This window comes from Notechis scutatus, chromosome 7 (genome assembly GCF_049901735.1).
Source record: "Notechis scutatus isolate UNSWTSFEM ecotype Mainland chromosome 7, rNotScu1.2, whole genome shotgun sequence".
Taxonomy (NCBI): domain Eukaryota; kingdom Metazoa; phylum Chordata; class Lepidosauria; order Squamata; family Elapidae; genus Notechis; species Notechis scutatus.
In genome coordinates, this window is record NC_142015.1 from 15,866,179 (window position 1) to 15,876,519 (window position 10,341).

Below are 10,341 nucleotides of genomic sequence, written 5' to 3' on the forward strand. Positions count from 1 at the left end.
TGGATTCTTTCAACACATTCACATGAATAACTTCCTCAGTTTAACACTTGACAGACTCCGTACAAGACCTGTTTCCACACCGAGCAAGGGGTGTAGGAAGGGAGGAACATGGGTTTTGTTTGGGTTTGGGTTACCATGATGTGTGAACTCATAAGTGATAATGTTGCAAGATGTGAGAACCAATAAATGCTTTAACAAATCCTGGCTTAGCAGAAGGTGTGAGAGCACCTTCTGTTTTAACATCAGTCAAATGAACAACTCTTGGTGCAATCTACAAAGAACACAAGCCAAGGTTCTGATTTTTTTTAAACAGAATGGTACTGGTAGTCCTTGACTTGCAACATTTCATTTAGTGACCGTTTGAAGTTACAACAGCACTGAAAAAGGTGACTAAGACCACTTTTCACACTTGTAACCATTGCAGCATCCCTGGAGTCATATGTGATTTACATTTCAATGCTTGACAATTGACTCATACTTATGACAATTGCAGCGTCCTGGGGGGGGGATGTCATGTGATCCCCTTTTGCAACCTTTCTGACAAGCAAAGTCCATGGAGAAGTCAGATTCACTTAACAATGGTGCTGCTGACTTAAAAAGTGCAGTGATTTGCTTAACAACCGTGAGAAGAAAAGTCATACAATGGAACAAAACTCACTTAACAACATAAACTCACTTGGCAACATAAATTCTGGGCTCAATTGTGGTGATAAGTCGAGGACTACCTGTACTTTCATTAAAAAAAAAAAAAAACGTCATGTGGTCCCAATCCTAGACCACAATTGGGACCAGAATTTCCACTGCTAAGCAAGATAGTTATTAAGTGAGTCACAGCCTATTTTGTGACCAATCCAGCTTCCCCCAATGACTTGGGAAGATTTGAAATGGTGATCACATCATCCTGAAATGTTGCAAACATGGTAAATATATGGCAGTTTCCAAGCACCCAAATTTAATCCTGTGACCATGGGGATGTTGCCACCGTCATAAGTGCAAGATCCAGTCGGTCGTAAAGTTTCTTTTTTTTTTTGTGCCGTTGTAACTTGGAATGATCACTAAACAAATGGTTATAAGTTGAGGGTTTCCCGTAACATTTGTAATTAAAGATACGTATAATAATAAGAGTGAATCAAGGATCTCTTTAATACAGGCCGCGTAAGAGAACATGTCTCAACCTTGCCCATTCAACAGCCACAATACACACACAGCTAATGGGATATCGTGACGTCATCTTCCCACAAGTAAGGCTGATGGCAAAGCACAGAAGAAGGGCGGGGATTAAGCTCTATCAGACCCTCCCCTGCGACTCTGCTGAGTCAAGCACTTCCTGGCAGAAGACGGGGTCCAGAAGGTCTAAGGAAGAATCCCTTGCCTTGTCTTTTTACAGCAGTGGGACACGGCTTGTTTAGGGTGGCATTTTCCTGACTTTTCAATGGCATGTCATCAGTGGTGCAACTGGTTTAACAACCGGCTCTGTGTGTGGGCACTTTGTGCGCACGCACAGCATTCAAAAAACACCAATTTGAACCTCTACAGAGCAGCCCCAGTAAATAAAACAGCTGAGGTGCATGAAATCCACTGTGCTGTGTGAATCACCTGAGCTGAAAAAGACAGGAATAGAGGACAAGGTAGGGCGGGGATGGGTGGGCGAGGCCAGCTGATCATCAGAACGACCAGTTCTCTAGAACCGGTCCGAACTAGCAGCAGCCCACACTGCATGTCGTTCTTTGGGCTGCAATGAAGGAGTGGGCACAGCCAGAAAAGGATCTGCATTTGATTCTTATTCCTAAAGGAAGATGGTGAATATGATCCTTCTCCGTGGATTTCATCCTCTTGCCCTTGGCTCTTATTAAAAACGACCATTTGCTAGCAATTTTTGGCGGGCCCTGAGGGGCACTTAGAATGCTTTAGGGACTTTTACCTAACTTATCAAACCCATTTGTGTGAATGTTGTTAGTGCATGCTTGAAAGGTTTGCTTATTGCCTACATGGGTGGAAGATTTTCTACATAACAGCGTTTCTCAAGCTTAAAGTACAGCTGTTTCCCAGCTACCAATATGAGTGAGTGTTTGGATATTCCCAGCCTGTCGTGGCATGTGGGATTGGCCTTGGGAGGCAGGAGGAAGAGATGTTGCCTAGAGAATGGCTAGATAAGGGAAGGCAGACCCCACCGCTGCATAATGGATGGAGAAAGGGGTTCAGAAGGGACCTTTCACGTGTTCTCAGAATGTAAAGGAGACAGGGGGAGATTTGTACTTTCAGACTTGCAAGGACTGATGTCAGCCTTCCCAAGTAAACCAGACAGAAAACATGGCCAGATGGGCTAATCCTGTTTTATTGTAAGGCTACAATAATAGAATCTTGAAAGTCTGAAAATACAAGTCTCCCACCATCTCTTTTATATTCTGAGAAGTTAGGGGCGTTTCTCTCTTTCTCTGCCCCTTATGCAGTTATGGGCGAGGCCTTCTCTTCTCTCCCTTGTCTGACCATTCCCATTCCTTCCCCTTTCTTTTAAGGTCATTCCCACATACCATTGCACCTCCCTTCTTTGGCTGGCGGAATCTGACCTAGAATTTGTCCTTACAAAGATGACAACATTCTCCAAGGATGCGATGCCAACAGGAGCAGCCAGCAGCTCTCAAGGTTTCCGCTGGTGCCATTTCTTTCCTTCCCCTCACCTCCCACCAGCATCATCTGTTGCCATGTGAATCTGAAAAGCAAAGTCTCTGCCAAACACTGGGAGCCAAACGTGGTGTTATTTTTAAAGGAGGGGGGACATACCCTCTTAGTGGTAACAAGTCAAGCCCTGTCTGGCCTTAATTATCTCAGCAGTTTCCCAGAGAAAGGAGATGGAGAGGCAGAAGTATTTGGGAAGGATGAAAGGGGATTTGTTCAAGTGACTTGGAGATTTGGCATTCAGGTAACAAGCAAACCAAACCGGGAGTGATGCCCTCCCTGAACAAAGAGTGATGAAAACACGCCATTTCAGGCTTTTTCTGCAGACTCCGCAGACACATAAGCAAGCTCACTAATGTTTAACTTATCAATGGTTTATGTAAATGAGTCCCATTATTTTCCCCCTGAGTTTGCATCACACACCGTGCCACAAAACATATGGGCTCAGTTTGCACAACCTGCTAGGCCAAAAGATGTGTCACTCAGTGTGTTGTACACACATTCAACATCCGTTTCAGGAGAAGCCCAAAATCCTTACATGCAAAATTGAGGAGGGGGAGGAGGAACGACAAAGGCCATGGGGGATGTCAGCTGGAAATGATCTCCCACTTCATAGCCTTCCTTCAACACCTTCTTTTCTATTCTTCTCCTCTCTGGGCAAGCTTCTAAAAAAAAAAAAGCAATCATTCCATTTCACAAGTAGAAAATTAAGGAGAGGAGTGGATTTGTCAGAGGCTGCTGAAATGGCCACTTCTGGTACAAATAAAAAAGGGTTCAGATGCAGTCAAAAATCTCGAGAGATTTGGATCAGCCTAACTTGGATACAGAGGGATCAGCTTGTTTGAATATGTTTTGAGTGTGCATATGTGTCCACACGCTTGGAAAAAAAACGAGCTGGGAAACCAGACTATCTGTCACCAGCAGGGCACAATGCTTGAATGCAATTTTTTTTTTTTTGTTCAGCCACCACCCAACCCCAAGGCCTGGGAGAAGAACCAAGTTTTTAGGGGTTTGGGGAATATTATCAAGGTAGGAACCTTACAAATCTCGGGGGAGGGATAGTTGTTCTTAACATGCAGTAGATGCCATTTCATCTAAACTCCCCCTTCCCAACTCTCTCCCATCAAAAAAGGGATAACCATAATTAACTATTTCAAATGCTAGGCACGCTTCTCAAACAGGGTACCACAGCCTGATCAAAACACCAATCACCGGCTTGTGGATCAGACTGGCGGGGGCTGATGGGAGCTGGAGTCCCACTAATCTGCAAGTGCCAAGATTGGGGAATATTGTTTCTTCTCCTCTCTGCAACAATTCATTGATCAAGGCCTCCATGAAGTCTAGAACATGGTTTTTTTTTTTTTTCCAATCTTGGCAACTTTAAGGTGTGTGTGGGCTCCCAGAATTCCCCACGTGTTATTTTAGTAAGAGGGACAGTAAAGAGGAATGTTTGTAGTTCAGGATGGGAAGGAGGGGTACTACATACAGGTATTATACATACAGATACTCCTCAACTTACAACTATTTGCTTAGCAAACATTCAACGGTACAGTGGCACTGAAAAAGACTTAGGGCTGGTCCTCGCAGTTACAACCATTGCATCATCCCCATGGTCATGTGATCACTTAAGGACTGCATGATTCCCATAACTGCTTCAGCAGGTCCCCTTAACAACCATGGCTAAAAAAGGTTGTAAAATTGGATGTGACTCACTTAACAATTCAGCTTAGCAATGGAAATTCTGATCCAAATTGTGGTTGTAATTTGGGGACTTACATGCAGCCACATACCCCTAGCACATTTTTCACTCTATTTAGCAACTAGCTCGATACCCGTACTTCGCTACGAAATTATGTGGTTGGGCTTAGTTTTTGGGGAGGAAAATAAGAGGGGGTGGGATTCTGCCTCTGCCTAACCAGCATTCATCGGTATTCATCTGTATTCCTGTCAGTGTGAGAGAGTTGAGGGCTGTTTGGAAACTGAAACAGTATTTGCTGTGTGAGCAAGGAGACAGCAAGGAGCCTGGGCGTGGCTTAGCTCAACTGTTCTGTAATAAAGCTGGTTGCTGCTGTGAAAGTAAAACTGAAACACCTCTCCTCTGCGTGTGTTTTGCAATTGGAACAGATTTCTTTTCAGGTGGGGAGGGAGAATAGAACTCCTTAGCATCAGAGCATGTTAATAATAATAATAATATAGGAAATACTAATGCTCTGATGGTCATTTTGAAAAATCCTTTCTTAGTGAAATACATATTTCCTTCTCACAGAGCTTGGACGTCAATCAGGAACTAGGATTGACTGTGAAAATTTGGGTTACAATTTTATGTGCCAGTTCTTCATGAACAGGCTGGCCCGTGTCTGTGTGAATCAATCTGCCTGCTGATATCTTGGTGGGGACTGTTATCCTTTGGGGGGTCTCTCTCTTTCCCTTTTCTCTCTCCCTCCCTCCCTCCCTCTTTCTCTCTCCTTTTGATTAAAAATACATAACTGGGGAGCCAGTGAGCTGCCAAATAAACTTGTGCCCAGACGCACTACTGAAGTAATCAACTTGAGCTCCTGGCGGAAAGGTGGGCTGCACAGCTCATGAATAAATAAGGTTGCAGCACGAGTTTCTCATGTCCTCCAAGTTAATATCTTCCATGTTCCCTCAAGCCAGAATGTTGCCTGCAAATCCTATCTCCAAAGATACCTTCTTACAGAAATAAGGTCTTCTTACCGATTCTGCAGAAGTAAGTTGAACTTTGCATTGGTCTTTGCATTAAACTTTGCATATATTTTTAGAAAAGAAAAATGTTTTTTTCTTAAATAGACCTGAATTTAGCAAAAGAACAGTGGAAATATTCTACAGAGGAATGATTGAGTCTGTCATCTGCACCTCTATAACTGTCTGGTTTGGTTCTGCAACCCAACAGGACAGACGTAGACTTCAGAGAGTAATTAGGATTGCAGAAAAAAACAATTGCTACCAATCTGCCTTCCATCGAGGACCTGTATAGTGCACGAGTCAAAAAGAGGGCTGTGAAAATACCTACAGACCCCTCACATCCTGGACATAAACTTCTACCCTCAAAATGATGCTATATAGAGCACTTCACACCAGAACAACTAGACACAAGGACATAATTCCTCAACACTGTCAAACTATTTACTAAGTCTGCATTACTATTACTATTAATCTTCCCATTTTATGACTGTACGACGGTATAACTTAGTCGCTTTTATCCTAACAATTTTATTGACTGTTTCCTAATATGATTTGATTGCTTATTGTACCCTATGACTATTATTAAGTGTTGTACCTTATGATTCTTGGCTCTTGACGAATGTGTCTTTTCTTTTATGTACACTGAGAGCTTATTCACCAAAGACAAATTCCTTGTGTGTCCAATCACACTTGGCCAATAAAGAATTCTATTCTATTCTATTCTATTCTATTCTATTCTATTCTATTCTATTCTATTCTATTCTATTCTATTCTATTCTATTCTACTTGAAAATGCTCTTATCAGTCTGTAAACCCCATTCAATGATTTATGCATGATGTTTAGTGACTGATGCACACTCCTGGCTACTCAGCAATGTTGTTTCTGACTTCTGGATGCCCCTGAAGCCAGATTAATGGCATCGGCTCTGCATATGAAACATCAGCCCCACTGTTCCTCAAACACTTCCAAAATTAACCCATCCTGCTTTCCTGTAACAGGTAGTCCTCAAGTTACAACAGCATTGGAAAAAGTGGCTTCTGACTGTTTTTCACGCTTATGACTGTTGCAGCATTCCCACGGTCACGTGATCAAAATTCGGATGCTTGGCAGCTGATTCATATTTATGACGTTGCAGGATCCTGGGATCACGCGACCCCCTTTTGCGACGCTCTTACAAGCGAAGTCAATGGGGGAAAGCCAGATTCCCTTAACAACCTTGTTACTAGCTTCATAACTGCAGCGATTCACTTAACAACGGTGGCAAGGAAGGTCGTAAAATGGAGTAAAATTCACTTAATCACTATTCCACTTAGCAAGGGAAATTTTGGGAAATTTAGTTGTGGATGTAAGTAGTGTAATTCTCCAACAGGCATATTTTGCAGGTTAAATTCAGATTTCTTCCAAGTTTGATTCACACACACGGGGGTGGGGCGGGCAATGGCAGGGGAAACAAGCAAGAGGTGTGCAGTGCAACTCCTGTTGATTTACCACACTACTCTAGTGCAATAAAACATCCCTTGAACAGGACCTCTGTCTGTAATGGCCCTGTAGGCTAGATCTGTTCTGCCAAGATAGCTTCTGCTGCTGCATTTTACACTCCTATTAAGATAGGCCTATTTGAGCTGAAATGGAAAAACGGGGTTGGGGAAACATCCTATGAATAAAAAATTCTAAAGTCTCATGCATTTTTTTCCCCACCCAACCAAATGGCCTGCGAGTTGCGGCAACAGCCAAAAAGCAAAACAAATGACAACCTCACTCAAACCAAATTCTTGGTAATAAAAATGTAGATTGATCAGAACGAATTGGAAACCTGGAATTCCGTGTCATCCTTCCCCAAAAGCTGGAAGGAAGGAAGGAAGGAATCCTCCCAAAACATGTGTCCAAATTCAAAACAGCAAGAGCCTTTTCTCCCTTTACTCAAAAAAAAAAAAAAAAACCCAATGCCCCAACCACTGACGATCCTCACCATTCAAAGCTTTGCGGTTTACTTTAGCTCACCCCTCCTGTTTGGAGAAATCACTTCTATTTTCACCTAACCCAGAATGGCTGTTTCTAATCTTTTTGCTGGGAAACAACACACCCACAATTGTTTTCTCTTCCTAGCCCCGGAGAGCAGATTCCCAACTGGCTTCTGCTGCATCCTTTTTCTGAAGAGCATCCTGAAGCCTCCTCTAGCGGCCAGATTCGTGTCTGTCTGTACCTTGTGTGTGTGTGTGTGTGGAGGGAGGGGGCTCTTAGTGCGGATTGTGACTTCCTGCTGAAAAGGCTGCTGAGCTCATTCAGGAGGAGAGGAGCAAATTAAGAACATCCCCCGACAGTTACACGGCAGGCCCCAGCCTAGGAACAAGGAGCAGCTTCTCAGCTCACCATCGGGCATGAGCTGGAGGAGCCCACAAGTCGGGGGAGGCCGGAAAGGTCAGCCTCCCTCCTGCTGACTGCCTCGCCTCTGCAACTAGCTTCTCCCAGGCAACACCCCCCCCCCCCACGTGTCCTTTTTTCATCCCTCTCCGACCCATCTGTTCCCTTCAGGAAACCGAGAAGGCAGAGGAGCCCCTGGCTGAGCCTGGGCGGACTCCGCAGACACAGGCCAGGTGCTTGGCTGAGGGTGAAAGGCCACGGAGGGGCGGGGAGGGACTCAGCAGCTGTCCCAGGAACCTTCTCCCCCACCCCACCCACTCAGGATCGGGACCGATCTTTCCCGCCGCCCGCTTCGGCCACCGACCGTTTGCCCAGACCCGCGGCGCGCACCGCCGCCTTCGCGCTGGAGACGAACCGTCGAAGGCGCCGCCTGCCCACTCGCAGGACATTTTAGACACGCGTTAGTTGTCCAGCTGCAGCCCAGCGAGCCCTCGAGGGTCCGAGGTGGTGCAGTGGGGAATGGGGAGAGGGTATCTGGGGACAACTCGCCAAGCAAGCTTCCCTCGTGCGTGGATCGGGGTTGAACGCGGTCCCCGGCTGCGCCCCAGCCGGGCGAGGCGAAGGTAGAACGGAGAGGGCGACCCGGCGGGGGAGGTTGGGGGTCTGCATAGCCAACGAGATAGGATCGCCTTTTGTTGGCTGCGCCGCTCCTGCGAAAGCGCGACGACCTTTGCCGCGCGGGGTGGAAGCTGCGAGGCAGCCGACTTGCCCAGCCCCGACCGGACCCCAAGACTTCGCTCCGTTCCCACGCGATCCCCGAGAGCCTCCAAACTCCGCAACTCTCCTCCCGGGGCTCCGTTTCTCCCCGGAGAAGACGCCTGGCCAGGCTTCCCCCTTCCGCGTCCCGGGCGCTGCGCTTCCCCGCCTGGTTCGGTCCCCGAAAGGCCACCTGCGCCCCGCGGCTCCCTTGGACGGGTGGGGTGGGAAAGTGGAGGGAAGGGGGGAGCGGGGCTCGAGGGCGCCTCTTACCTGCCGCGGGTCCCAGCAGGACCGGCCAGAGGCACAGCAAGCTCCGGAGCCAGAGCGGGAGCCTCCGCCGCATGGCTCAGCTCCGCCAGGGACGCATCCGGCAGAGGGAAAGGGGCTCCCTCTCGCGCGGCGGGTGGAGGGCGCGGGGGGCGGCGGCTGGGCTGGGCTGCCTGCGGGTCCTGCCTCCCAGAGCCCAGGGGCGGCCGGCGGAGCCAGAGGGCGGCGGGGCTGGCTCGGCTTCCAGCAGGGGAGGAGAGGGAAGCTTCCCGGAGCCGCGCGCCCGGCAGGCTCGCCGCGGAACTCAGCGCCAGCGCGCCTTCATCTCCGCCGAGCGCAACGCTCCCGCTCGCCTCGGAGCTGCTGGGGCTGGGAAGCCTCCGCTGCCGCCTCCGCCGCGGAATTTGCTCCCACTCAGCCGGGCCGGCTCATTGTCAGCCGGCTGGTCCCTTCCTCCTTCCCTCCCCTCCCCTCCGCTCTCCAGCTTAAAGAGACACCGACTTGCCTCGGCTGGAGGCCGGGCACGGGGAGGAGTTGGCGCCAGCCCGGGGAGGGGGCGGCGAGCGGGCGGGGGACGGGAGGTAAAGGGCTGGATGGGTTTGGCTGCCAAAGCGCGGCGGCGGGCTTGGAGCTCTTGCCTCTCCCCCCTCCTCACTTCCCCCGACGGGTGGGCAGCGGCAGGAGTTCCCCCGAGGAACTTCGCCGGGCAACTCTCGGCTCGGACGCAAGGGGCGACTGGAACCCGGCATCCTCCGGCTCCGACTACAACACCCAACGCTGGGAGGGTGTCGAACTCTCTGGGCATCTTCCAGGCAAGCTGGGACACTGTCACGTTTGAGAGCCTTGCAGCGGCTCGCCTGTGTGGAAGTCAGCAGAGTTTCTCTCTCTCTCTCTCTCTCTCTCTCTCACACACAAAAACTCTGGCCCATTGGGAGGTCCAGCAGCCACCGTGATGGAAGGGGATTAACAGAGAAGAAGGAATGGTTGGGGTAGACTGCCCAGCAAGACAGAGGAAAGCCGGACACTACGTTTGAAGAATGCCACATAGAGCAGGGGTCTCCAACCTTGGGAACTTTAAGACTTGTGGACTTCGACTCCCAGAATTCCTCAGCCAGCAAAGCTGAGTTGAAGTCCACAAGTCTTAAAGTTCCCATGGTTGGAGACTCCTGACATAGAGGATCTCGGGATCTCTGACAACAGAGACCCGGAATTCAACAGGCATGGGAGGAATCCACTTTCTTTTTCATGCAGTTGATAACAGACCTCAGACCTTGAAGAGGAGGAGGAGGAGGAGGAGGTATTCCCCTCCTGAAGAAGGATCACCAACCAGATGCCCACCATTTCCAGAGACCAGATACGCTGAGTCACCCGCAGTTAGGAGTGCAGGTTATTCCCATCCCATCGTGCTTTGTGAAGGCAAGCAGAGAGGGGCTGATCAGATTTTGGAGAAGGGAGGAACCTTCCACTTCTAAAGTAAGAAGTCAACAAGATCTTGAGTTGTTGGAGTCCAGTTTTGCTCAGAGTCAGGACAGATTTAAAGAAATGCTACCTGGGTGTCCATGCTTCACGGGGGG

General features: G+C 48.5%; 1 protein-coding gene across 1 annotated transcript in view; it reads right to left on the reverse strand.

Annotated features, from left to right (window-relative positions):
• Window positions 1-9,220, reverse strand: part of ROBO3 (roundabout guidance receptor 3) — a 192,380-nt gene extending 183,160 nt beyond the window's left edge. The window contains exon 1 of the mRNA XM_026671417.2: window positions 8,771-9,220. Within this exon, the coding sequence (XP_026527202.2) occupies window positions 8,771-8,843 (73 nt within the window). The 5' untranslated portion in view covers window positions 8,844-9,220. The remainder of the gene's footprint in view (window positions 1-8,770) is intronic.
• Window positions 9,221-10,341: the final 1,121 nt, after the last annotated feature.